The 26992-nt window shown below is 47.4% G+C and overlaps 1 protein-coding gene across 1 annotated transcript in view; it reads left to right on the top strand.

The window, feature by feature from the left end:
• Positions 1–25979, top strand: part of Fancc (FA complementation group C) — a 116208-nt gene extending 90229 nt beyond the window's left edge. The window contains exons 9-15 of the mRNA XM_051151144.1: positions 7668–7720; positions 9242–9341; positions 14399–14474; positions 16777–16858; positions 18841–19015; positions 22991–23194; positions 25690–25979. Of these exons, the coding sequence (XP_051007101.1) occupies positions 7668–7720; positions 9242–9341; positions 14399–14474; positions 16777–16858; positions 18841–19015; positions 22991–23194; positions 25690–25827 (828 nt within the window). The 3' untranslated portion in view covers positions 25828–25979. The remainder of the gene's footprint in view (positions 1–7667; positions 7721–9241; positions 9342–14398; positions 14475–16776; positions 16859–18840; positions 19016–22990; positions 23195–25689) is intronic.
• Positions 25980–26992: the final 1013 nt, after the last annotated feature.

The raw sequence follows: 26992 nt of genomic DNA, 5'->3' as shown, positions 1-26992 counted from the left end.
ACAGCCTGTTACCATTCAATCCAGTGACAGGCTAGCCAATGCAAGGAGAGCTTCAAGGGAGCTGGTTTCCTGCAAGACAAAAAAAGAGTAAGAGAAAAGTATATGAGTGTCTGTGTTTGTGTAAAGCAAATTAAACTGAGCACAGTGGTGTGCTGACTTGTTGAGCCAAAACTGGTATACTGGGTGGGCAAGATAAAGTGGATAAAGGTGCTTAGTGCCAAGCCTGACAACATGAGTTCGATCCCCAGGACCTACGTGGTGGAAAGAGAGAACCAACCACCACAAGCTGTCCTTTGACTTCCCCACACATGCTACTTTATGTATGTCCCCATAAATAAAATGTAATTAAAAACAGCCTGGACAGCATAGCAAGACTCCACTTAAAAATATGAAAGAGATTTACTGTGCGTAGAGTGCTAGCAAGAAGCCAGCCAGTGTCCATAGAAAATGGCTTCGCCTGCTCCAGAAGTCCAGCTCCCTCAGGCAATGGTCCTAGATTTGGGTGAAGTCCTCAGTGGACTTAAAGGGCTTATTCACTTAGGCAGACCTTCAGCTATGGTACCTGTTTGGTGTGCATGCTCACAGGGCAGAGGCATGGGGAATTGTGTCTCTAATGCAGTGTGCAGCAGCAGGATCTCCTCTTCTTGAAGGTGTTTTAGCTCAGCTTCCTAGTGTCAGGTATTGGAGTGAAAGGTGCAGGACACCAACTGCCTCATTTGCATATCCATGCATAGTTGTCATTGTGGCTTTCAGTTAGCCACTTAGCATGGTTACAGAGGAGCAGCCAGGTGGGTCTTGTTAAAAGTAGGACTTACCTTTAATCCCAGCACTCGGGAGGCAGAGGCAGGCGGATCTTTTTGAGTTTGAGGCCAGCCTGGTCTACAAAGTGAGTCCAGGGACAGCCAAGGATACACCGAGAAACCCTGTGTTGGGGGGGGGGGGGGTGGGGGTAGGGGTTGGGGTGGTGGAGGAGGGGAAAAGCCAGGGGGAAAAAAAAGTAGGGCTTACAAGGATCAAAATGTGGTGGCAAATGGCACAGCGCTGCAGGAACCTCAGTAGCCTCTTCCGTGTTGCCAGTGACTTTTGTGAACTCGCGTGTCTAATGGAGGCAAGCTCACATGGCACTGCAGTGCCTGGATAGCATGTGTCTGCCTGGTCATGACCTAGGCTGAAGAAGGTGCTGAGGCCGCTTGCCTGCCCTGTATCTTCTCTTTCAGATCGGAGACTGTAGAGGAATCAGTAACAGGGCACCAGTCGCTTTAATTCTCTCTTTTTCCACGTGTATGTACATTTGCATGCATGATTGCTACTTCTCACCATTTTCAGAAGTGTTAGATGTAGATCATCATCTTTCTAAATGTAGAGCATCTAGAATGTAGACGTAATGTAGAGCATCTTTGTAAATGTAGAGCTTCTAGAATGTAACTATAGAGCATTTTTCTAAGTGTAGAGCATCTAGAAGCTCCCTGAAAGCCCCTTCCAGGTTTAAGGTAGCAAATTACTTTGTCTGGTAAATGTCTATTTTTAAATTAAATGTGCTCTCTGTGATGTAAGTTACTTTGTCTCTGGTCTGTTTTGCTTTCAGTGCCAAATGAAGACACTGGGTTATTTCCTTCCGGGCTGCTTGTAACTGTCCTTTCCGTCTTCCCAGTCCCGGGGACTGTCTGTGGCTGTTTGTTGATGTTACTGGTTCTTCTCTGAGCCTTGTCTGCATCTGTTTTACCTGGAGCCCTTGGCCTAAGCCATTCTTCAGCGGGCACAGGAAGGTGCCCCCCTCCCATAGACGGCGTATTGTGGGAACCTCAGTCTGGGTTGGAAGTTGGTATTACCTTCCTTGTCATGCAGCTTAGAAGCAGTTTATCAGGATCATGTGTGGGGAGCTTCAGAGCTTATTTTATTAGGGTTGAGGAGGGATTTGAGGGGGTGTTATTTGGTTTAATTTATTGTGGCATTGCCAGGATGTGACCTCTCTATGCTGCGTGGTTCATGGATGTAATTACAATACAGACAACAAGGTGGAAGGCCCTGATTGACTTAGGCAGCTCTCCTCCACTATCCAGAGCCAGAGAACCGGAGAGCCCAGCAGGGTAGGCTAAGCCCGTGACCTGGCTGAGTGATTACAGGGTAACCTGAAGAGCCTGCTTCCTAATTGCATCATCTGATTCATTTATCGCAGCGTAGCATCTTCAGGCATTGACAGGGCCATGCGCAGTATCAGGCCTGTAAGACCCAGCTAGACTGCTGCACTTTGCTGCCCAGGAAACCTGATGCCAATTGCATTAGCGCTGGACTCTGACAGTAATTAAAGTGTGATGGTCTACAGAACTTGTGCTTTGTGTGGAGCACTGTTAATTCTACTCCCATCCCTTGGGACTATCCAGAATGAGTCCTGGAAATTCTATAGTGACCCAAATGTAGCAAAAGCAAAAGATAAAAGTGTAATGACCTCCCTGAATGTCCTTTGGCCTTTCACAGACTTCAGAGGTCTGGCAATTTCCGTTAAGTCAATGAATGATAAGAGACTAGTCAGAAGTCACCTTAATTCCAGTGTGTATGTGTACATCTGTGTGAGACCTGTGAAATAAAAATACATTCCCAAACCTGCTTATGTTTGAAGGTCAACCTTTGGCTTCTTTACCCTGGATTGTCCCGAAGATCATGGCTGCCTGCCACAGTTGGTGGCTTCAGAAAGATCAGGCTGTTAACCCCAGTTTGTCATTTACTGTGCACACCAAAAGTTTCAAAAACAGATGGTCTTGTGTTTCCTTTGACAGAGCAGTCACCATGAGACCATAATCCGTAGCCTCAGACCTGACCCTGAAAACAGACGTCAGAAGTAGTGAAAGCCACTTGCTAATTATGCAGCCCCTTTGGCACTGTGCTCTCTGCCCAGGCTGGCCTTGTATCAAGGAGGCTGTTTTCCGGTTACAGTTCTGTGTGTGTGGAGCCCAGAAAACTATTGTTTGGGCCCTCTATTTGAATGAAAAGGGATGGATGGATGGCAGGGTGGCCTGTGCTTGGCTGCCACACTGTGCTACGTGCCAGAGCCAGGGGCACCCTGGTTCCCATGCCCTCCCCATGCACCCTTTCATGGACTGACCCACCTGCTGGCAGCCACCACAGCTGGGCCTAGGAGAGCTGCCCCAAAGAGAGGTTTCATGGGTAGCAGGAGGCAGGGTAGGACTTTTGTTTTACTCTGATCTTAGCTCGGGGGCTATTATCTTACCTAGAAGAGTTGGCAGCTCAGTAAAAAGTTTCTTTGTCTGTTTGCGCTTCAGATGCTTCAGTGTGTTCCTCCTATTGGCCAGGACATGTCTTTGTTCTCATTCTTAAGAGAGCAGTCACTGCAGCTTCAGGAGGAGAAACTTCCCAGGAAGCCCCCTGCCCAGTCCCATCCCTAAACACAACCAAAGAGTTAGTTCCTGTCCTCGATGACATTGGTGGTTTTTGTGCATGAATAGGTTTTGCTAATGTTGTAGCATTTTCTCTTCCTGCATTTTTGTGTTCTTGAACTACTTTCTGCCTGAGCTTTAATGTGATACATGTAATTAAACCAGAGCTGGAGCAGACGGCTTGGCTTTGGTGGACCAACGAAATGCAATGGGGCTTCTGTCTGTACTGCCCTTGCCAGTGTTGGGGCCCAGAGGCCCCAGCATTGTCTCCAAAGAAAAGCCTAGGATGCGAGATAATCTCCACTCTTGGGCTTGCAGGGTTTGTAGCTACTGGAAGACAGAGGGGAGAGGGACCACAGACAGACCACACGACATAGTGGACCATGGCAGTCCCTCCCATTCAGAGGCCAAGTTGAGCAGTAGTGGGGCCTGAGCATAGACAAACAAGGACCAGTGTGTGCAGAGCTGGGCATCCCATAGTGTGCACCCCATTTCTCTATCCTGACACTGAGACTGCACGTAAACTTACAATAAGAGCACATTTGGTACTTGTTAAGGTTTTAAGCCCAAGAATGACAGATTTATCACTAATTAAACAATAATTGCATTATGGGGTACTGAAAAAATTGCTTGTAGTATAAACAACATCTGGTAAAGATTAAAAAGAAAGCCAAATTTGTTGTAAGAAACCTGAATCTCTTAAAACAAAATAGATTCTAAAATGTGAAAGAGTTGTTTAGTTTTATGTTTTAACATTTTAAAAATAGAAAGAAAAATGCCACAATGAAACTGTTTTTATAAAAATGCCTTGTTTTACAGGAGAGATGTAAACATATGTAGATTTTTTTTAAAAAGCCAAATCACTTTTTAACTCAAGAGAGTTTACTGTTGAAGCTTATGAGGAGTCGTTCTGTAGAAGAGGCTTTTGTTTTGTTTGGATTTGTATGTATTTGTGTCTCTTTAGTGACTACAGTCACCTTTTAACTCATGTCTGTGTGCAAAGAAGGGGTGTCTCTTGTCAAAAGAGGGGAGGGACTGGTTCCTCAGGGATGGGCTGCCCCTCTGGTGGGCAAACTGGAGGGAAAACATCTCAGCTGATTTTCTCAAATTACCATTTTCTGAGTAAACATCAAAACATTAAAATGAGCCAAGAAAGGAGAATCCACCCTGAACTACTGAACTTGCGCTGCTGCACAGCCGTGGTTTCCCTCTGGGTTCTGTGGCACAGAAGACTTGTTGTATTCTTCCTGGTCCCTTGTCTTTTTCTGAGAGCCATTCACTTTCCTCCACAAATCACCTTTTGAGGTCATTTTCTGGTTCTCTCTCGCACCTGTCTCTGTCTCTCTTTCTCTCATGCACGCATGCGGGCTCGCGCGCGCGCGCGCGCGCACACACACACACACACACACAACCTGAAAACAATTGCTAGAAAAAAGTGTGTTTTTTTCCTGAGAAATGTGCTGTGTGTTCTCAGCGTCTTTGGAATGGCTTTATAATACCCTGGTACCCTGAGGTGAAAACAGCAGGTTAAAAGCGTCCTGGGTGAGCTAGGGAGCCGGCACTGCTCACACAGCTCCGGGGGGGGGGGGGGGGCAGACCGGGAAGCTGCCTCCACCACTCCTCACCACCCTTCTTTGATGCATTGCATCATGTTGACCCTTCTTCCTGTTCAGAGGGGAGCTAGAGGAAAGTGTCTCATCGATGAGGAGAATGTGTACTTGACAGAACATTCTGGTTCCCAGTAAAGGAAGAAGGTGAGGAGGCCACAGGTTGTCATCATCTTCTGTTTATCCCCCAAGGCTTATTGAAAGTGAGGGGCCAGGAAAGGGGGTAGAAGTGTTCTTAGTGTTTCTTGGTGACATGGTTTCCCTGGCGTGAAGCAATCTACGTAAAGACTGATAGGCCAGATGGAGGAGAGAGGAGTTTGAGAAGGAACAGATTTTGGTGGGATGGAGAAAAACAGAGGAGCAGATGGAACCCGAGGCAGCTTCCCCCTCCCCTTATTTTGGTAGGACACATAATTGTACAGATCTTTATTTTAGAGCAAGGCTGTAGAGCTCTGGAACGCAGAATCACCTATGATGTCCCACATGACCAATGAAACACTGTGCAGAGCTTTGAACATTTGCCTCCCTCTCTTCCTCCTCCTGACGGTCTGTAAGAGGTGGGCTTTGGCTTCCAGAGAAGCACTCAGTAAAGCTTTTATTCTGTCAAAAAAATCAGCTTAAATGTGTCACAGGGACCTGAGAACACTTTGGTCTTTATGAAACAACTTACTGACACTGAAATTAAGTCCAGGGAAAATCTCTAGTGGAGATACCGAGGAGAAAGAGGTTCTCAGAGTGACAGCAGTAAGAGGGAGGGGCAACATCAGCTACTTCAGCAGGCACCCTGCCTGCTTGTCTCTTCCTGTTTCTAGAATCTAAAGTGGCTCATGGATCTGGAAGAAGCCACTGATCTGAAGTCCTTACAAAGAAAGGCATCTGCATAGAGACCCAGCCCTAGCCACCCAGAGAGGGGGAGCTTCCATGGCCTATTTGGATTGGAATCACGAGCTGAGCTGTTCAGAAGAAAACTCTGCATCAAAGCAAAACCCATCCAGTTTTCTCCTAGACAGACTAGGTTGAACACCACCCTCTCTTGCATTCTCTTAAGGTTTTGGTGGCCACCCAATTACTTCTTCTGCCTTCCTTTCTTTACTATTTAGAAAGCCATATGATTCTCAGCTTTTCAGTGGCTAGGGTGAGGTAGTTAAGCCATTTGGAATAAAACATCCAGTTCTGGTCTTATTTTCTTTCTGCACATTCATCTCTGTCTGTGCCTGTGGGTATGTGGATGTGCTGGGGTTGGGGCGGAGTCTTTAGAGTTTGTTTTTAGGAGGTGTATTCCTACATAACACAGAATTGTTCTGGCAAACTTAGCTGAGTTGTAGTTCTTTAAGACATCCAATTTGCTTTCCCTCTGTTTGGATTTTTCCATTAGGAAGACATAGAAACTGTTTCAGTGTTTTCTGGGCCTGTGTCCAAATGCCTGAACAACTGTTAGTATTTACAGTGAGGCTGAGAAGCAGGCAGATTAAATGACTTTGTGAGATCAAAGCCAAGAAATAACCTGTCCTCCTTCTGTTGTTAATTTCTTAAGTAGGTAACAAGTTTATGAAAATTTTAGGTTCGCTTCACTTGAATAAAGATGTATACTGACAAAGGATTAGAGATCATGGGTTATTTTATTTGCAAATCAGAAAGTATTAACTTACAAAATCATGCCTTTAATAAGGACAGCCTCCCTCATTCCTCTGTGGCAGGCTGCAATGGTCACATATGACCACTAGATGGCACATGCTCCATGCTTCAAGTTAAGCTGCCATGGAGAGGTAACAGCAATAACTGGGAAGGCAAAGAGAGAGAGACTCAGCTTTCTTCAGGGTAGTTCAGAAAAGTGATACATATGCTCTGAGGTGACCATGAAAAATCGTTCCCAAAGCTGGTCATAGCATGCACAAAATGACTTCAAAAACTACCTCTATTAGAGCCTGGCCTACACATCCCTGGATTCACTGTGAAATATGTTTTATAATACAAATAGATTTTTAAAAAAATCTATCAAGTTTTAAGCTCTGACCGAAAATACATGGCAGATGGTGTGGCCCACTAAGGCCCTTCCTAGACTCCAGGAAGCCAGCTTCTTCTGACTGAAGTCATCAAATTCCAACAGCAGGCTATTGTAGGATTAGACCAGAGAGCTATCCCTGTGTCAAGTGGCAGTACTTTCCCATTACTGCTAAATGTACTCGGTACTGAATGGCCAGGACAGTGGTGGCCACCTGTTTCTTAGGTACTCATTACCAAATATGGGGTAGGGGTGGGGGTGAGGTGGAGGGTGAGAGGACGGCAGGGAGAGCCTGCTGCGGAGGCACCTCTAGGTCAGCTGAGGAGATCCTAAGATCCTATGGTCTGTTGTCATAAAGTGGTTTTTAACTGCTGATGAAATGTGCTCCTTTTTCTACATCATACATATTTATTATAAAAAAATATGGGCTATAACAGGAGCACAAAATAAGTAAATAAAGTTGGTGCACAGCCCATGTCCACAGAGAACCACTGCTGGCATTTCATGTGTGAGTTTTCCTAGGCACCAAGTGCTCTTTTTGCTCGACCCAAAAGACTGTGCCACTTTTCTGGAGCAGCCTATGGCCCTTGTTTGCCTAATAATCCAAAGGTGCTATTGATAGATGCCTGTTATATTTCATTATCTCATGGTCTTTTCCTTTTATAGCCTCAAGCAGCCTGCCACCCTGCCATCTTCAGAATTGTTGATGAAATGTTCAGGTAAATATACTGTCTTTGGGAGCAGTTGATCTGAGAATGCTCAGCTGCCAAATACAAATAAAAACCCTTGCAGTAGGCTCCGGTTTGTGTGGGAAAATAGAGGCTTGCACTTTTGGGTAGTGAGCAGTGAGAACTCAGAAGTCAGAAGTATTGGAAAGGCAACTTTAGGAATGAGGTGATAGTCTTTAGCCTTTTTCTATGCAAATAGTGTCAGAGAAGTGGGACTGAAATAGATACTAAAGTGAAATGTCTATCCAGGTCTCCCCAGCTCCAAGTAAAGTAAGCTAGATAGCCCTTCACTACACGAGGGCTGGCTGGGCTTCGTCACAGCCTGAAGATAGCCAAGAGACACAGATGTTCTGAAAAGCAGAGTAAAACCCACATCTTAACAGCATGGTGGTTCTTATTTTAAAGACTCCAGACCTGGGAATTTGTGCCGGCCTTAGAAGACTAGTGACAAGGAGTGTGTAACACACAAAGTTCATGGAGTTTGCAAGTGTGGGATCCTAAAGATAGACTAAGGCTTCCAGCCCCATGTGGGTGTGGGCAGCTAGGGTTTAGGCCCACCGTCAAACCACCCATCTCTCACACAGCTATGGAGGGATGGGCTCCAGGGAAAATGGTGGGCTTCGGGAAAGGAATTTTTGAAAATATTTATTTTTGTAAATATCTGTGTAGTTATATGTAAATGAGTACAGGTGTCTGGAGAGGTCAGAGGATCCTCGGAAGCCAGGTATAGAAGGTTGTGCATGGCCTGATATGGGTGCTGGCAAATTGAATTCAAGTCCTCTGGAAAAGCAGCTTGTGCTCTTAACCACTGAGCCATCTCTCCAGCCCTAGGAAAGGTGGTGTTAGTTTGGGGTTTTTTGTTTGTTTTTTGTTTTGTTTTGTTTCTCTTCAAGACAGGGTTCCTCCATGTAGCTCTGGCTGTCCTGGAGCTCACTCTGTAGACCTCAAACTAAGAGATCCACCTGCCTCTGCCTCCTGAATGCTGGGATTAAAGGTGTGTACCACCAAGTACAACTATAGGAAAGGAATGCTTACAACCAATACCTCACCACTTGCATTGCTTTTTAAACATACCAACTTTAACTTAAACAGCCACAGATAGAAGAAGATGCTTGTTTGTTTGTTTAAGGCTAGTCAGGTTTGGGTTTCCCCCTCTCAAACAAAAAGAAAAGCTAATCGTATAAAAAGGCATGGAAACCAAACCAAGTACATCTGATTGCCTAGCCCCCCTGTGGTGGTTCCAACTGAGTGTGTCACTCTCCAGCAGCTCCATCCTAGCTGGTGAAAGCAGAACACCTGCTGCTGGCACTGTCTGCTATGAACACCAAGGCGCTTGAAAATGATAGCAAGCCTATGGGAAGGCTGGGTGAGAAAGACTTGAAGGATGGCTGCTGCTTCTGCCTTCACTCAGCAGCTGCAGTCTGGTGAACTGGCTTGGCTCAAGCTCTGGCACTGGTCTGTGGTGTGTGTGTGGAGTATCAGTGTGTTGTCATCTCACTCTGCTTTGTTCAGGTTTGTGCTACTGGAAACTGATGGAGCCCCAGACGCACTGGCTGCTCTTCAGGTATTCACATCGTGCTTGGCAGAAGCCATGGAAAAAGAAAACAAGCAGGTACATCACACTGTGAACGCTGCTCAGTCACTTCAGAGTGAAGGAGGCTGCTGCTCCTATGGCATTTGGTAATGAGTTGAAGGATCTTTATTCTGGGAAATTGTGTTTTTCTGGTGTTGGAGACCACCCACAGCCTCACACGTGTGAGGCTCATGCTCTGACACTGGCTACACTCCCAGCCTTGTTTTCAGAAACGGTGGATTCTGGTTCACAAAGAAAGCTTCCCAAGGACCACTCCTGCAGAGATAAAACGTTGTAGCTGAAAGTAACTGAAGAGTTTATGTCTTCCCCATGTGCTGAACCCAGAACCATCTGCCCACTGCTGTGTCTTTACATTGGCCACCTCTCTAGAGGGAGATTCCCCCCCCCCCCCCAGCCCTCTGTGTTCACCCTTCTGTGTGCAGCTGGCCCTGTGGTCAGGACATCATGTAGTACTTGGGATGTTCTGCAGGAACTGCAAGCTGGGCGTTCTCGGGCCTCACTGTCTGTATTCCCACCCAGAGCCCCTTGAGAGAGAGGAGGTGGGAAAAGGGAGGGATACGATGAACTTATGGAGGCTAGATGCCATCAGTAGACCAGAGGACTCTAGGCTTCCATCAGCAGAGGTTAGACAGCAGCTATGATGGCTGCTAGCCAGTTAGAATGCCGGTGTAAAGCAGGAGCTTTGGCTGTCGTAACCAGTGGCCACAGGGACAAGCTTATGTGGTGCTTTGCCTACTCAGAGTGGTGCTGGTTCTAGACATCTTTCCTGTGATGGATGGCCAGTCCCCCTGTGTTGCTGTCTGCAGTTTGACTTAGGATGGCAGAGCTAGGTTGCTCAGCCCAAGGCTGTTGAGGTCTCTCAGGTTTTAGCAGATGTTCTGCTTCCTACAGCAATCATAAACCTGTGTGGATTATTTCTGCCATCCTCTTTCCCTGGGGAAGTTAACTAAATGGAGCACCCTGGCACCTGGGAGGAGAGCTCAGCAGAAAGGCACAGGCTACTTGCTCACTGATCCGAACACAGCTGTAATGTATGCTGTCCTCCCTTACGCACACTTGGTATCCCTGGGGAGGAAATGGCCTCCAACGAACCTCACCCTTGGATTTCCAGGATGCCCAAATTGGGTCAGAGAACAAGAGAAAGTGTTTCCTCAGCTTAACTTGGGTGGTGGGTCTGGGTTTTCCCTGAGTCTCTGTGCCTTGATACTGTGGATTTAGACTGGAGTTACAGTGCCTTTAATTTACAATATGTCCTCATGTGTCTAGGGGTGAAGAGGTTACACACTAAGCCCTGGGTTGTTGCAAAGTAGGAAGAACCAACAAGACTACCACTTGCCTGTGGCTCCTGACCTTGCAGAGCCTTCATATCACATGATTTATTTTCTCTTCCTGGTGTCTCTCTTGACAGCCTACCTTCCTAACTGTTGACTGGCTCACTGGCCCTGACTCCTTAAGTGCACATTTTCTGACTAATCATAATGCTCGATGCACACGATCCTGTTCCGCTTAGTCTGTCCTGACCCTCTTTCCTTTGCTTCAGTTATTGATAATAAAATAACATATCAGTGAAGCCACCTTCAGATAATACCTGGCCACTGGTGGTGCTGACTCTTGTGTGTTCCTCTTCTGCCTGCCTCCCTGCCTCTTCCACTCAGTGAACCAACTGATGTTTGCATTTACTATCCTTTTCTTTCTCCAAAATACCGATTAGATACATGGGGGAGCAGAATGGTTCTGGTTAGGGTTGTGTCTGCCCCTTATGGGATGGATACACAGAGGGGCAGCACACATGATCCCTAAGCCTAGCTTCTCCACCTGATGCTTTTCTAAGATGGTGTTAGGCTTCAGATGCTGTGGTGAGAGGAAGCTGTGGCAGTCCACTGCACACATGGACCACAGCATAGCCGTTTTCTAGTTCCTGGCATTTGGGCTATTTGTATGTTTGCTGTCTCTTATAAACATGTTGTGTTGAACACTTATTGGGTAATGCGTAGAAGTGCCTGTTTATGGCCCAAGACCCTCTTTGTCACTCTTCCCTCCTGGATTTTCTGGTCTGCTGAGACTACGCACAGCACTGTAGGTGCTGCTGTGCCCACATGTGTGACTGCCTGCTTATGGGGTGCAGAATTCAGTCTCACAGGTCTTACATGTTGATTCCTAAGTATGGTGCTTTTTCAGCCCACTCACATCCCATTGTCTGGGTGGCACCCTGCCTGCTTCTTTCCCTCCACTCTTTCCTCCCACCCCACTTCCACGCAGTAGGCAAGAACTTGAGCTCATGTTCTCAGCTTGTGTAGTGGCTGGAGTATAGGCAGCCACACGTCAAGGAGGGTTCCAGCAGTTTTACAGATCGACAGTGGACTGTGCTGAGTCTCCCAGAGATGACGCTATCACCCAGGACGAGGAAGGGCCGCAGCATGGGAGCTGTGCTCACTTCTTACTAAGGCTCCTGGATAGCAGCACATGGGACCACAACTCAAGGTGGTCCTGGGCTTCTTAGTTGGAAACAGAGCCCCACTAGATGTATAATGAAGGGAAGAAGCAGATGGGACAAATGAAGATGATGTCAAAAGATAGATCCAATCCCAACATGTTAGAGGGGCACTTGCTCCTTATGAATATCAGTTGATGGAGTAAAAGGCAGGTATATCTGATTAGGTTTGAAACAAAACCAAGTATGTGTTGCTTCCAGAGACCCATTCTATAGAGGGAGTGGCTGGAGGTGGAGGATGGAGGGCTGCCACACGGAAAGGAAGTGCAAGGTTCTCAGGTAGAGAACACAGTGACTCCATGACCGGCAGGAGACATGCCACTCACAGCAGCAGGGGTTCAGAATGCATGAAGCAAAACTGATGCAGGAAGTGAGCAAGTCAAGTCACATGCAATACAACAGTGAGAAGCCGTGTGCAGGAGCCTTCAGGTCTGCTCCTTAGTTCTCTCAGGCAAGTAGTGACCTTCTGCAGGGCAGGGAAGGAAGCGCCTCTTATGAAAGACCTTGGCCCCTGCAGCAGGCTTTCTCAAATGCACAGCTGACTCTCAGACCTAGCTTGACATAGAAAGGACCTACAAAAGCCAGAAAGCAAACACTTAGAGGACTCATACTAAGAGTAATTAGGGCAGCAGGAGATTGGCAGGACAGACAGACAGAGTCTAGGTACAGACCCATGTATAGGAGCTTTACAGGAACTCTAGGGCAGCATAGTGGAGGAATTTGTAAAAACAAATTGGGGGTGGAGGCGGGAGCTTACCTCAGACTGCCTCAGAAAGCACACAGGTGTTCTCTGAGATGGACTGTAGGCTTCAACAGAACGGTCAAAACTATAAAGCGCTTAGGAGAAAATGTAGCACACTTTCCCTTTTTTTAACCACTGGATAATCAAACATTTTCTTCTTTCTTTTTCTTTTTTGTATTTTTTTTATTTTTAAAAGATTTCTTTATTTATTATTATGTATTCATTGCTCTGCCCACATATACACCTGTGTGCCAGAAGAGGGCATCAGATCCCATTAGAGATGGTTTTGAGCTATCATGTGGTTGCTGGGAATAGAACTCAAGACCTCTGGAAGAGCAGTCAGTGCTCTTAGCTTCTGAACCATCTCTCCAGCCCCAAACATTTTCTAGAAGCAGTGCCAACAAACAAATAAACAAACAAAACCATTGGCCATGTTTTAAAAAATGGATACATTGAAGTTCATTAAAATACAGCACCTGGAAGACTAATTATTTAGGGATTAAGATGTTTTAGGTCTGGATAGATCTTTTAAGTTAATAGAGATGAGATATAATAGATATTGATTTTCATTCAGAATTTTAGTCTCACCGAGATAGGAAAGATGTTTTCTGCAAGTTTGCCAAATACAAATAGCCAACCAAATCACTATGAATGTAACATTTATATAATTCCTGATTGTTTCATGGTTCTTCCTCCTATATGTAGTTTATTTTATTTATGTGTAATAATATAAATGTATATGTAAAAAAAGAAATATAATTTTTAAAATATAGCGTCTGTTCAATGATAAACGCCTTTGAAGATGAACAGGTTGTCCAGCAGCATGGAGGAAATATATGTAGTATTCATACTAGAATTCTATACTATAGAATTTATACTAGAATACTACATTATAAGATTATAATAGGAGAGCCGGGCGTGGTGGCGCACACCTTTAATCCTAGCACTCGGGAGGCAGAGGCAGGCGGATTGCTGTGAGTTTGAGGCCAGCCTGGTCTACAAAGTGAGTTCAGGACAGCCATGGCTACACAGAGAAACCCTGCCTCGAAAAACCAAAAGAAAAAAATAGTTACCTCTTCCATTGTACTTACTCTGTCCACAGAGGCAGATGTGGATGCCAGAAGCAGCTTTAATTCTAATAACCTCAAACAGGAAGCACATCTTTGAGACATATATAAACAAATCCTGGTGTATTCGTGACTTCTGAGTAGTACAAAACAGTGAACTGTGCACACACAATTAGATAAGTCCAAAGACCAGGTGCAGAAGCATGCACATACTCAGCATACCCTCACAGGGAGCGCCCCAGGTGTCAGGATGGATATTGCTCACGTGGACTTATTTACTCAACCCAAGATTATCAAGCTGTGTACCTCGTGTTATAGACTTTACCTGGTTTTGTTTTTGTTAGTTTTATTCCAAAAACTTCTGTGCCTCTGGAAGGTAAGTAAGTATAGCCTCATGCTCTCAGCATAAGAGCTGCTTGTTAGAGGTGTTCATTGTCATGAGCTCCATGCTGAGCCCCTGAGTCCCACGAGTGTTTAGCTGCCCTCTCTGCCGTAGAAGGTGATGTTTGTGGCTGGGCTTGTGTGAGGAGAAACCTCAGTAAAGATGGCAGGAAGATAATGTGATTTCCCTACGTTCAGAAGATGACTCTTAAAGATGTTTTTTGTTTTTCAGCCATTTATGAGATTATTGGCAGCATGCTTATTAAATGTTTGAAGATATGTTCTGCCTATGTTAGTGCAGTGGGTCCCTGGGGCTGAGGCAGGCAGAGGTTTATGCTATCCTCGCTGCCTCCCTATCCCAGCATTCATGCCACTTCTGTTGTGACTCTTACAGCTGAAGTTTGCCCTCAAGACCTACTTCCCTTATGGTGCTCCATCTCTTACTGCAGTGTTGTCCCAGCACCCTGAAGGTGAGTTGAGGTACCTTTGTCTGTCTCACAGTGACACATGGGAACCTCTTCCTCCTAGCATGTTTGTCCACACAAGCTCTTAGGGGTTCAGTTTGTGTGGAATTTTACATGAGAACCTGCTCTGCTTCCCAGGTATGAGGAGAAAGACAGCTCGACTCCTGGGAGAGCCAGTCAGCCTGTGATAACAGCTGAGACAGCCCAACAGTGCCCTATTTGTGTTTTTTCCTTTGCTCCAAGCAGCCTAGTTACAAAAGAAAGGATAAAGTGAAGGATGAGGCCATGGAATTTTAGGGAGGTTTTTTTTTCCTCCAAGCCAAGGAGATGATTTTGGAAAGATTCAATAAAATTCTATTGTTAGACCCCAATTTTTTTCTATTTCATCTGCCAGTCTGCTTCCCTAGGCCAGGTCTGTAGTCTGCTGCTATTGGTCTGTGGCTGTGAGATCACATCTGTAGCCACTGCTGTTGTTCTGTGGCTGTCTCTGAGCTTGCGTCTGTAGTCTAGTGCTGTTGGTCTGTGGCTGTGTCTGAGCTCACGTCTGTAGTCTAGTGCTGTTGGTCTGTGGCTGTGTCTGTGAGCTCATGTTTAGGGAATGTCTCAGCTATGGAGCATAAAGGAGCCTTTTCCCTCTGACGCCAACACCGCCCCCAGTCTGTAGACAAGGCCTGTGACAGGAAGAGGAGGGATGGAGGAGGGCTCACACTTCCCTGCTTGAGTTGGGTCTGTTTGTGGTAAGTAGATTATCCAGATTTACAAAGCACTTTACGAATCTAAGTACCTTTTCCTGTATGATGGAGGTTCTTGCCCAAAATGGCATACACAACAAAGTCCTATCAGCCAGAGCCAGGGCCTAGTGAGCACAGTGGCCTCAGAGGGATGACTGCACAGTGGGTTTTATTTGTTTTGTTTTATGAGTTTATGAGACAGGGTTGTTCTGTGTAACCATGGCTGTCCTAGACTCACTTTGTAGACCGGGCTGGCCTCGAACTCAGAAATCCACCTGCCTTGCCTCCCAGAGTGCTGGGATTACAGACGTGCACCACCATGCCTGACTGCATGGTGGGTTTTAAACCTTCTCTACCATACCTAGGAGTGGCCATGTCCTCTTTTTATTTCTTTTTTATTCCTTGGGGATAGAGTAGAGGAACTTTATTAGAGAATAGAAAAGGACCACAGCCTTACAGGGCCCATGTGGAAGTCTGAGGCCAGACCTGCTAGGAAGCAGTCTGGGCACCTCAAAACACACTGATGCACAGGTCCAGAAACCTGTGCACTATTCAGTCATGGCCCACAGCACAAGCTTGGGCTGGCTGCCTTCCCATCCCCCAAAGTCAACAAGTGACTTTAGGTAAAAATCTAGACTCTCTGTGTTGATCTGGAGAACAGTTTGGATATCTAGTACTTTAGGGAAAAGTTGATTATTTTAGGAGTGTAAACATCTGCTCATCAGAAAAGTACTTTATGTTCATGGTAAGGTCCTGAGGGTGTAAGAAATCACTGCCAAGTGGTGACCATCAGGCCTCTAGAAGAAAAGTAGTGTCTAAGTGACTAGTAAGGAGGAAATGCTATTTGTCTTCAGAAGTTAAGTCATAGGCCTGAGGGAGGGGCTGCTGTGTGCCCCAGGAACAGTGGTGGCCTCTCCACCTCTGGTGTTGGTTGATTCAAACTGCAGATACGTGCAGGTCAGATGCTTGAAGGCTGGTGTGAAGTCAGGCACACTCTAACAACTACTTTTGTTTGTAGCTTTCCCCCGGGCTTGTACTGTAAACCTGAAACACCCCAGAAAAATAGTTGACTAGCCATTGCTTATGCTTGCTGGTGTATTATTCAGTATGATCCCTTTGTGTTTTGATGTCACAAATTTGAGATGGTGGTACCAAAATGGTAAACAGAAAATCATAGGGCATCTGCAGCAAGGAAGTCCAAGTCTTCCATTGACCTTCACAGAACCCTGTTTAAAGATAGTTGAAAGCAGACCTGGTGGTGCAGGGCTGTAATCCTGGCTCCTGGAAGGCAGAGACAGACAAGCAGTAAGTTCAAGGCCAGTCTGGGCTACATAGTGAGTGAAGGGAAGCCTGACTAGAATAGTAACACTCTGTGTGAAACAAACAAGACAACAAAAGAAACTTTGAAGTGTGACTCAGAGACAGATCCTGGCCGAGAGAAGTATGACATGGGTTCTGTGAATGGCGGGGGCGTGTGCATTTTTTTTTCTGCACAATGCTTTCAGTCTAAGCTGCAGGCGTCTCCCCGTGGGTTTGGCTTTCCTACAGTTCCCTCTCTAACTTCTCTCCACCCACAGCTGTCCCACAGGGACATCGGCTCCAGCCTCTGCTGCACATTTCCCAACTCCTCAGAGAAGCAGTTGAAGACAGTACTCATGGGTGAGCAAGCCCTGACCACCCTGACCCTTTCCCAGGTGGCCTCTTGGATCTCCCTTTGAGCAGGGTGGTAGCTGAAGGCTTTGCTGGACCCTCAGACAAACGAGTGCACATGCACTGTCAGTAGGCAAGAACTGGAGGGAGCGTTGGGCTGCAGGATTGCTTTGGGCCAGAGTGAGTAGCAGCATTGCAGATGTCTGCCGAGGGTCGGCTCTGGTAAGGGCTACACTTAACAGTTGGAACTGTGTGAAGGAGAGAGAGGCCGGGACAAATAGTGCCCACATGATGGGCCTCTGGCTCCCTCAGAAGGGGAAGGAGACTGAGCTGCTCCTGGTCAAGGGGCCATCCTCTACATTTTTTGACTTTCCTCTTTAATCTCTCTCCAGGGGCTAGAGAGCTAGCTCAATGATTTGGAGCACTTGCTGTTCAGAGAGAGGACCCAGGGTCAGTTCCTTGCACCCACATTAGATGCGTCACAACCCCCTATAACTCCAGGTCCAGAGGTTCTGATTCCCCTTTTCAGCCTCTGTGGCCACTTACATGCCCAAGCACATATAAATAGGTACACACACAAATTTAAAAACAAACAAGTCAATAACTATGTCTCCAGAGCTAGCAACCTGTCCTAGAATAAATTAGTCTGCAGCACAGCAGAGGCCCCTTCTAGGTGCTGTTCTCCTAAAGCATCCCTGGCAGTCTTGCCACTATCTTCATAGTATGCCCAGCCTCCTCTGAGCTTGCCCATGTTCAGAGGATAAATGACAGCATGTTCTTTGTTGGCCCAAGACCCTCTTGTCACTCTTCCCTCCTAGACGTTCTGGTCTGCTGAGACTGCCCACAGCACTGTAGGTGCTGCTGTGCCCACATGTGTGACTGTGTGCTTTGCCCATCAAACACTTATCTGGTTGATTTCTTAAAACAGCTCAAAGAGCTGGTGTTCAGGTGGGGCCACTGAATGTCAGTGCCTGTGCTGACCATGGGTGTTGGGTCTACCTGCAGGAGAGGGTTTGACGAAGATGTAAGATTTTTTTTTGCTCCTGGAAGAGGAGAGGGAAAGGTCAGGCCTTGCAGGTGCTGTGAGCTGCTCAGCCTGTATGCTGATGAGGTCTGTGAGAGACACTGGGGAGCCCCTGCCCTTCAGCTCTGTGCAGTCCTGAGTTGCCTCCCTCCAGCAGGGATTAAGGTTGAGGTAGCACCTGCCTTCCTTTTCCTTCATTGTCCTTCAAACTTGACCTAAAACATATAAATCAAATGTTATAGGGGAGGTAGCAGATAGCAGTGACCAGAAGGCAAGAATCCCAGAGGCCGCAGTAGTCAGACACTGCAAAGGCCATGATGCTCTGTCCAGATGCAGGCTCCTGCCAGGGCCTTAGGCTGTTCTGCTCTTTGTCTCCTGGCGCAATGCTATTTTGCTGTGATTGTCAGGGCTGCACTGATGGAACAGACTCCACTCTCTAGTACACATTACCACTTCTAAGTTCTAGAAGGATAAGAAGATAGCTTGAAAAACCTTTGACCTTCCTATAGTGTCCACATGAGAGGTGGGGGAGGGGAGAGCCTCTTGTCAGAAAGGTGTATTTCTGTTGTGTGTCAGAGACCAGCAGCATTCTCTGGCCTTACCTAGCCTCTTCCTCCTCAACCTGGAGTGGCAAGTTGTAGGGTCTCACTATGCTTTGCAAGCCCACCTGCACCCCCAAATCTCTCTGAGAGTCTAGAATCCTATAAGGTCCCTCTAAGTCCTCAGCATGAGGTTGTCCTATGATGGGCTTAGAAGGAGACACAAAGGTTTTCTAAATCCCATTTGTTGATCCGAGGGTCTTTATTTAGTGGGAAAATAAATTTTAAACTACCAGTAAACATTAAAATTGTTTTGAACAAAAGGAGGAAGGGTCCAGGTTGCCAACTGCCGTGTGTGTGTGTGTGTGTGTGTGTGTGTGTGTCTGTCTGTCTGTCTGTCTGTCTGTCTGTGTCTTTCTCTGTTCCAGGTCCCAGCAAAGTCCCTTTGAGAACTGGTTTTTGTTTGTTCACTTTGGAGGATGGGTTGATCTGGCCATGGAGCAGTTGCTGAGGAATGAAGGCGAGCCCCCTACAGACCTGCTGTGGCTCTTGGTCTTCTATTACAGCCCACAGGATGGGAGTCAGCAGAGAGAGCAGACCATGGTAGGTGCAGGCCCTACTGTGCGCTCAGGGTCAGGCCTCAGGAAGTGGAGAGCACCTACAGAAGGGGTCTTGATTGAGTTTTCCTTACTGAGCCCCCCAGGTACCGGGGCTCAGAGCACTTATCAGATTTGCTAAGAATGTGTGCATAGCTGCTTGGCCGGAGCTTGCAGCCTGTGACTGCCTTCTGCCTCCACAGAGCACTGAGGCGAGAGGCAGCCCGAGCTGCCGAATTCTGGGCCTTCTGTTTTCAGGGTTCTTTGGTCCATTTATCTCAGTAGCCTCAGCCTTACCCTCCTACCTCAGCCCAGGACTCTGTGCATGCAGGAGTGACAGCTTCTCTGAGGAGCACTATCCCAAGGCAGAGCCTGGCTCCTGAGCCAATCGGTGCCTTCTGTCTCACCGCTTTCCTGCACCAGCCAGCTCATACTGCGGTAGCCACATGACTTACCACTTGGGCTGACTGAATAACAGGGAGGCTGCAGGGACGGGTAGCTGTATATGGCAAAGATGACGTTAGCTATGTAGAATGCCGTTATTTCAGGAAGCCATGCTTTGATCAAAGCTTTGCCACCTCCTTGCAAACATTTATTTGCTGGCTTTTGAAATCTTCAGTCATGGGCTGTAGAGATGGCTCAGTGGCTAAGAGCACTGTTCTTCCAGAGGTCCTGGGTTTAATTCCTAGCACCCACATGAGAGCTCATAACTGTCTGTAACTCTAATTCCCAGGATCCAGCACCCTCACACAGACATACATGCAGGCAAAACACCAAATGCACGTGCAGTTAGAAGAAAAAACCCTTCAGTCTTCAGTGGGTTTTGCTGATGTTAGTAACTAAAAATAGCAAGTTTCAGCACGTATAGAGTGATGTTCTGTTTGTTCCAGTGTCGGAGGTAATGAAGCCTTGTTCATGTATCAAATCAGCGGCTTCCAAACCTGCGGGCCACGACCCCTTTGGGGTCAGATGACCCTTTAATGAGAGTCACCTAAGACCGTCAAAAAACACAGATGTCTACATTACAATTCATAACAGTAACAAAATTAAAATTGTGAAGTAGCAATGAAAACAATTTTATGGTCCAGGTCACCACAACATGAGGAACTGTAGTAAAAGGTCACAGCATTAGGAAGATTGAGAACCATTCATTGGTTTAAAGGCTTTTATAGCAGAGTGAAAATGAGTCTTGAAATGTAAAAACATTCAAATTTAAGGATAATGTTGAATTAGAATGAAGCATCTTAACAAAGTTATTATCTACATATGTATTTGAAGATTGCTGATTACTTCAAAAGAAAACTTTCTTTCCTTTAAAATCTCATACTTGGGCTGGTAAAGTGGCTCAACAGACAGTGGCAGACTTGCTGCCAAGTCTGAAAACCAGAGTTTGACCCCAGCATTCACAGTGGAAGGCCCAAAAGTTACCTGACTTTTCCACTCACATTGTGTTACACACACAAAATAAATTAATGTGATATATATTTTAACTTTTATTTCATTGAACTGATTAAGGACAATCCTAGTTCATTTATCTTATTTTTAGTAGGAGCAATTCAGGTTTTTAGTAGGAGCGATTCAGGTGTATGAAGCACTTGTCACTTCTAAATCCCTTTCATTTGCATTTTGTATTAGAGTCCTTTTAACTAAATGGGTAGGTGTATGTTAATTCATATGGATCATAGATACTAGCAGACACTGACTTTTGAAATGCTGAGTAGCGCCCTGTAAGATTTAATTTGTAGGGGCCAGTAAGATGGCTCAGTGAGTAAACCCACCAGCTACCAAGCCTGATAGCCTGAGTTTGCTCCTAGGGGCACACCATGGAAGGCAAGAGCTAGCTCCTGGAGTTGTGTCTGGTCTCCATTCATGTGCTGTACACATCTTCCACACATGTGTACATATGCACACACAAATTTATTTATTTTTCTTTTTAAAGTGAATTTAGTTTCTAGACAGTTCTGCATTGGCACATTTTCTTACTAGCAACCGTGGATTCAGGAGTATTTCTCCTTTAAAAGTTTGCCTCAGCCGGCCTCCATTCAGAGCAGTTAGTGGTGGTGGTCTTTCCTCCTTAGCTGGTCACTCAGTGGCAGCTGCTGCTTAGTCCTAGGGCCAGAGCTCCCATTGCAGGTGTCTGGTGGCTGAGTAGAGGGGCTTCCTAAGTACTTAAGTACAATCTAAGTGCCTTGTCACTGTGTCACTGGGATGTCAGCTTTAACCCCTTGATGGCCAGCAGGAACTTGAGTACTGCTGAACTGTGCCACAGTGCATGGGCGAAGTTGGACAGTAGGGTTTGCGCCTTAACTTAAAAGCTGCAAGTTTCCTCTGCTAGCCATTCTTGGGGCACAGGAATGCAGGGTAAAGAGCATACCTGTCCTACCTGGCTACACCTCTGCCTGCTGTGCTCATCTGCTTTGGCTAACTGAATTGAATCATGATTTTTTTCCCCAAAGACTGTATTTTATGCATTCTTTGGCTTGTTCAGGGCCTCAACCCTTCAGACACTGCCTTCTCACTTGTAAGGATCTTCCTGGAGAGACACATCCACACAGAGTGCTGTACACGATGGGCATCAAAGCAGAGCTCATAGCCGCAGGGGCTCAATGTGCCTTAAGTGGTGCCATCACCCGGCCATGGACTAACACGCTTCCGGGAATAGTCCTATTGCCAGACAGTGCTTAGGCGTACAAACTGCTCACAGTACACTGTGCAGGTGTGAGAGACTGTTACTCCCAATGCGTGAAGCCCAGGGCTGCTCAGGCTCCTTCAGATGGTGCAGTGGTAGGTTGTCTTATCATTCTTTATTCTGCATGTTTTCCATAGTAAGGAAAAGTAAATTTTTATAATGTAGAATGAAAGTACTTTAAGAAAAAAGGCTTATCTCTTTATGTCAGAGAATATGCATCTCCCTTATAGAAGCTTCTAGACACAGAAGGCAGGAGAGAGGAAGTCAGCATGGACATAACAGGCTCGAGTATGGGTGTGCAAGTCACTAAGAGGAGAGAGATGAGGCTGTCCAGATTCCTCAGAGTTTGTAGACCTCTTGGGACGCCATCTACTGAGGTGCTGGCTATCCCGAGCACACTGCTCCTCTCTGTAGAAGAGTGCCGCAGTTCCTTTCTCAGTGTCACCCTGTGGTCAGGACAGCTCACACAGCAGTCCTGGTGTGCTGCTATCCATGACAGGTGGCACTGAGTGGGACCTGAACTTGCAGGAGAGAAGCAGCTCCCAAGGACCCAAAAAATCAGCTGTGAGGATTCTCAGAACAGGCCTGAGGAACATTTTGGCAGGACGGGATGTCGATGTGATGTTCTGTGCTGCATCTGCCTCTGAAGCCTTTGGCTTTTGCCTTGTTCTGTGAGCCACAGTGTGGGCTGTTCTTGTAAGCGAGCAGGAGTCTCAGCATGAAATAAATGTTTTTTATGCAAAAACAACCCACGGACTTAGAACAATTACTGTTATTATGCGGATTCCACAGACGTGTGACCTCTGCTTAAGCTGTGAGCATGTACGAACAACTGTCCCAGTGTCTACAACAAAACAAACGAGCTGTGTGTGTGTGGCCTGCGCTTCCCTCAGATAGCCCAGGCAGGGGCAGCCCTGCATTCTTATCAGTACTGCCCAGTGGGGCTGTGGCTCTAAGTGATTGTGGCTGATGGTAAGGGGTCTTCAAGGGGCCTTTTGTTTTTTCCCACAATAAGAAAATTCTAACTGCATTCTGCTGAGGACTGCCTTCATTTCCTTTCATACAAAAGAAGGTCAGGTCCTGGCATGGTGCCCTGGCTGCTTGCTTGGCAAGATGAAAGAAAGTCAAGAATTTCCATTACACCCATTTGGGTTTATGTGGAGCTGTGTGTGAACTAGCTGGGCTTGGGTACCTGCCTGTTTCTCTCCCTGGAGCTTCAGAGCATCAAGTCCCAGCGTCACTCAGGTCCTGAGTCGTCTCTAACACCCCGCCCTCTGAACTTGTATTGCCCAGGTGGAGCTGAAGGTATTGCTCAACCGTCTTCTGATGCTGCTCAGAAGTGGCCCCCTCTCAGCCGTTGATCTTCAGGAAGCCGCTGAGAGTCTCAGTGCAGACCCCAGAACACCTATGTGTAGACAGCTGGTCAGGCGCCTTCTTCTTAGCCTCTTGCTCTGGACCCCGGAAGGCCATGTGATTGCCTGGGAAGCTGTCACCCGTGTAAGTTGCTCTCTTTCCAACCTGTACTTCATATTTACACTCTAAATGAATTAGGTAATCTAAGTATATTGTCTGCTTGAGGGTCCTGGCCTTTGAAATCCCAGCCCAGGGTGCTGCTGCCAGGGTATGGAGGTCAGCAAGGCCACAGCCAGCACAGACCCAGAGGCCACCTGTGCTGTACAAGAAGCACGGGAAAGACATGCTTGCAGAAAGGAGGTGCCACCACTACAGTGAGAGCTGGGTCACCATCTGCCTCATCTTGAGAAGTCTGGAGAGAAGTTCACTCCAGTGACAACATGCTCCCAAGTGGTCACAATGCCACTCACTGTAACAGGTCAAAGAATTTACTTCAGAAAAAAGTATTGGCTAATATATTAGTTTTCTTGTTGCTGTGGCAAAATCCGAGAAAAACAACTACAAGGAAGGAGTTATGTATTTTGCTTTCAATTAGCTCTGTGGTGCCTGGCCTCTAGGGTCCTGTCACCCTCACTGACTAGAGTTAGCAGGGAGTTTCAGTGGACTAGGCCCTGCCTAAGATGTGAGAATGGACCCCAGCAAGATCCCACACCAGCTCTTTGCTTTGTGTTCCAGCCACATTTCCATAAAGTCTTGAGAAACAATCCATATTCAAGCTGGGCCACACTCCCTACTCACACAAACACTGTGAAGAGAGATGGACCTTCCCAAAGTCCCGCACTGGCCTCCTGCACTGTACAGCAGCCACCCACTGACAGTGCTAATCTATACTGGTCTGCCCAATCACAGAAACCCCAGGTCAGATCAACTGCCTAGCGTGCAGACAAAGCCATACACTGCTTCCTCCAAGTCATTAACACACAGCCTTCCTTTAACGGAGCCTTGGCCCCAGGCTTCAGGTAGCTGGGCTTTTGGCCCCCAGCCCAGTCAATGGCAGGAGTCATCTACATGCAGCTTAGCCTTTTGCAGAATGGCACTTCTGCAAGAGCAGCGTGGACCTCACCACACGAGGGCAGATCTAATGAAAACTCAGAGAGCTGGTATAGAGCCACTTCCAGGCATGTGCTCTGCCCTCTGCCTCAGCTGCTAGCTGTAGAGAGCTGGGTGGGCACTGCAGCAGGCAGCAGGCAGCAGTCTCTCATCCAGGCACAGCTCCCACCAACTTCAGACTGGAGGGTCAGTTGGCTCCTGGTCCTCGCATGGGCATCCTTTTCTGGCTTTGGCCTTCTGAGTTGCCATATTCCTTAGTCATCTGCTCTGGCTTTTTCTTTCTCTGGCCCTACTCGCTCCCTCACTGGTGCTAGGATGGGGCACTTAGAGCACCGGTTTTCTGTTTGGAGCCTTCTCCATCCTGCCCGCCCTCACTGCATTTTTGTGAAGCTCCTCTTGTCTTGCACATCCTCCCGCTTCAGGCTGGCAGCAGTGTGAGGTCAAGTGTCAGGCTTCTGTATTTACTATGGTTTTAACTCCCTGTCCACACTGCAGCAACTCAGAGCAGCGGGACACACACTCCTGTGTGACTCCAGGACTGGGAAAGGCACAGGGCGAGGCTGTGTAGTGACTCCTTGCCCCTCAGTGGAAGGCAGTCTGCACACACACATAAGTCTTTAAGCTGCCTAGGGATTGATGCACCCAGAAGGACAGAGGCTGCCTTTAAGGTCACTAGCACCGTGCATCTGGGCAGTGGCAGGTCAGATGCCCAGAGTCTACAGAAGCTGCAGGCCATCCCAATCCCTGTTAACTTCAGAAACATGGCCAAGGTGTGCAGATGTTGCTCCTGTGGCTCGCCATAGCTGGGTTTCACTTTACTGGTGGCCAGAAATCAGAGGCCTAGGAATGAAGAGTTGGCTAGGCTGTGGGCCAGTGAGGCGCAAAGTCACAGGGTGGACGTCGGCTCACTGGTCACCTTAGGAAAGGCCTGGTAAGACAGGGCAGCTGAACTGGGCCTAAATCTGTAGGCTCTGTATGCACCAACACACAACAAATGTGTGTCTTCCTACAAACTCAGGCTTCCTTCATGCTCCTGCCCTCAGAGGAATCCCAGATTACATATGGAGTCTTAGCCTTCCTCCATCATCTCCTCTGAGGTTCTGGGGAAAGACAGCACTGATGCCCACAAACCAGACCGCCTCACGGCCATTAAAGTTAAATTATCACCTACCTGTCCTGCTGTGCTGTAGGTGGATGGCCCAGGAATGTCACCTTAAGGCTGCAGTGGGAGTAGCAGATGCTGTCTGCTCCTCGTGGCACATAGTCCCAAAGCTGTGGCAGTATGCCGGGAAGTCCTTGCTGCCTGCACAGTGCTTGTATGTGGCCCTGAGAGCCTAAGACCACCTGGGCCCATGTGGGGAGGCTGGTCAGTAGTGGCCCCACTGTCCCCTGGAGACAGACGTGCTTTGATAATTACCTTGTAAACACGGCGGAAGTGAGCCGCACTTCCCCTGTAGCCTTGTGCTGAGTGCACTAGAGAAGAGGTCTCCGGCTAGTGTCTCCAGCTTCCCTTTCCTCCCTCACTGCAGATGGCACACACGGAGGCTGTAAGCCGGGAGATTGCTGCCTTTCTTGACCACATCTTGTACAGATCGGATCATCTTTGTGTTGAAGCCTCAAGAAAACTGGCCAGAGAGCTCCTTCAGGAGCTGCGAGCTCAGGTCTAGCAGGCAGCACAGAAGCTGTGGACATCTGCATGGGGCATCCTCTGGAGAAGCTCCAGCACTGGGTGATAGACTGTCTGTGGGGCCCAGAACAAGTGAGGAAGCCTGCGCACATCTGTGCCATCTCCCATGCACTCTGTGTGTACTGTTGGCCAAGGAGGCCAGGTCCAGACCACCTGTTAGGGGAGAGCTAGCCTGGCTGCCTTACTGCTCAGTAGCAGGCGAGGTGAGCCCTGCAGTGGGTGAGGGGAGCACCTGCCTTGCCCGTGACTGTCCCTCAGCGAGGCCTTTGTGTCTCAGTGCAGAAATTCTGTAATGGGGCCACTGCAGTGGAGGGAACAGAGGTGGCCAGGGAAGGGCAGTACTGCTTCCTCCTCCAAACCCCAAAAAGGCCAAAAGCTCTGCCTCCTGGGTGACCCATGTCACTTGCTGTGGATGGGAACCTTGGGTACTTCTGTTAGTTTTTTCTAGTGAGAATGTGTACAAGTAAGCAGTGTGTGTGCCAAGAGGGCCACCAAGCTGTGATCATCCTGTAGATTTGCTGCAGGAGCCCTCGCCCCATGTGCAGGTCAGCGTTGACTCTCAGAGCATTGGAGGAAGCTCACAGGAGGACATTTGGTGGCTGCACTCACGGGCCACTCAGAGGCATTGTAGCTTAAAGTTGTAAAGGTCCGTGGCTTTGTCCTTGCGTTTGCACATCCATGCTCTTCTTAGACAGGACACCACTGACCAGCATGTGCTTGCTGGGTCCCTGCACATATAAGATATTGTACTTAATTTTGTACTCAATTACTTTCCAAAGAGAAGAAATCCTCGCCCTTCTACTGTGGAAGCTTCAGGTCTCACAAACCTTAGGCCTGGCTTGGAAAAGACCAATTATGACTTAGCTCTGGACAAGCTAGGGCCCTGTCACCAAAGAAAGGAGACTGTCCAGAGGGCAGGCAGATGTGTGTGCACTCAGCTGTTTCCTGTAAGCCAAACTTGATTATAACCACTCAGACAAACTTGTTGAGTTACTCTCCATTCTGAGTGGGAAGAACAGAACACACACTGCCATTCTTTCTCCCTGCATGTTCACACATTTGCCCCTCAGCAGTCAGGAAAGATGGAATTATGTGCACTCTACTCTCCCAGGACCAGCCCACCCAGTCTGAGTGAACTGTGCCAA

This window comes from Acomys russatus, chromosome 9, assembly GCF_903995435.1.
Source record: "Acomys russatus chromosome 9, mAcoRus1.1, whole genome shotgun sequence".
NCBI classification, from domain to species: Eukaryota; Metazoa; Chordata; class Mammalia; order Rodentia; family Muridae; genus Acomys; species Acomys russatus.
The sequence above is the reverse complement of the archived record's forward strand: the minus strand, read 5'-3'. Positions and strand labels throughout refer to the sequence as shown.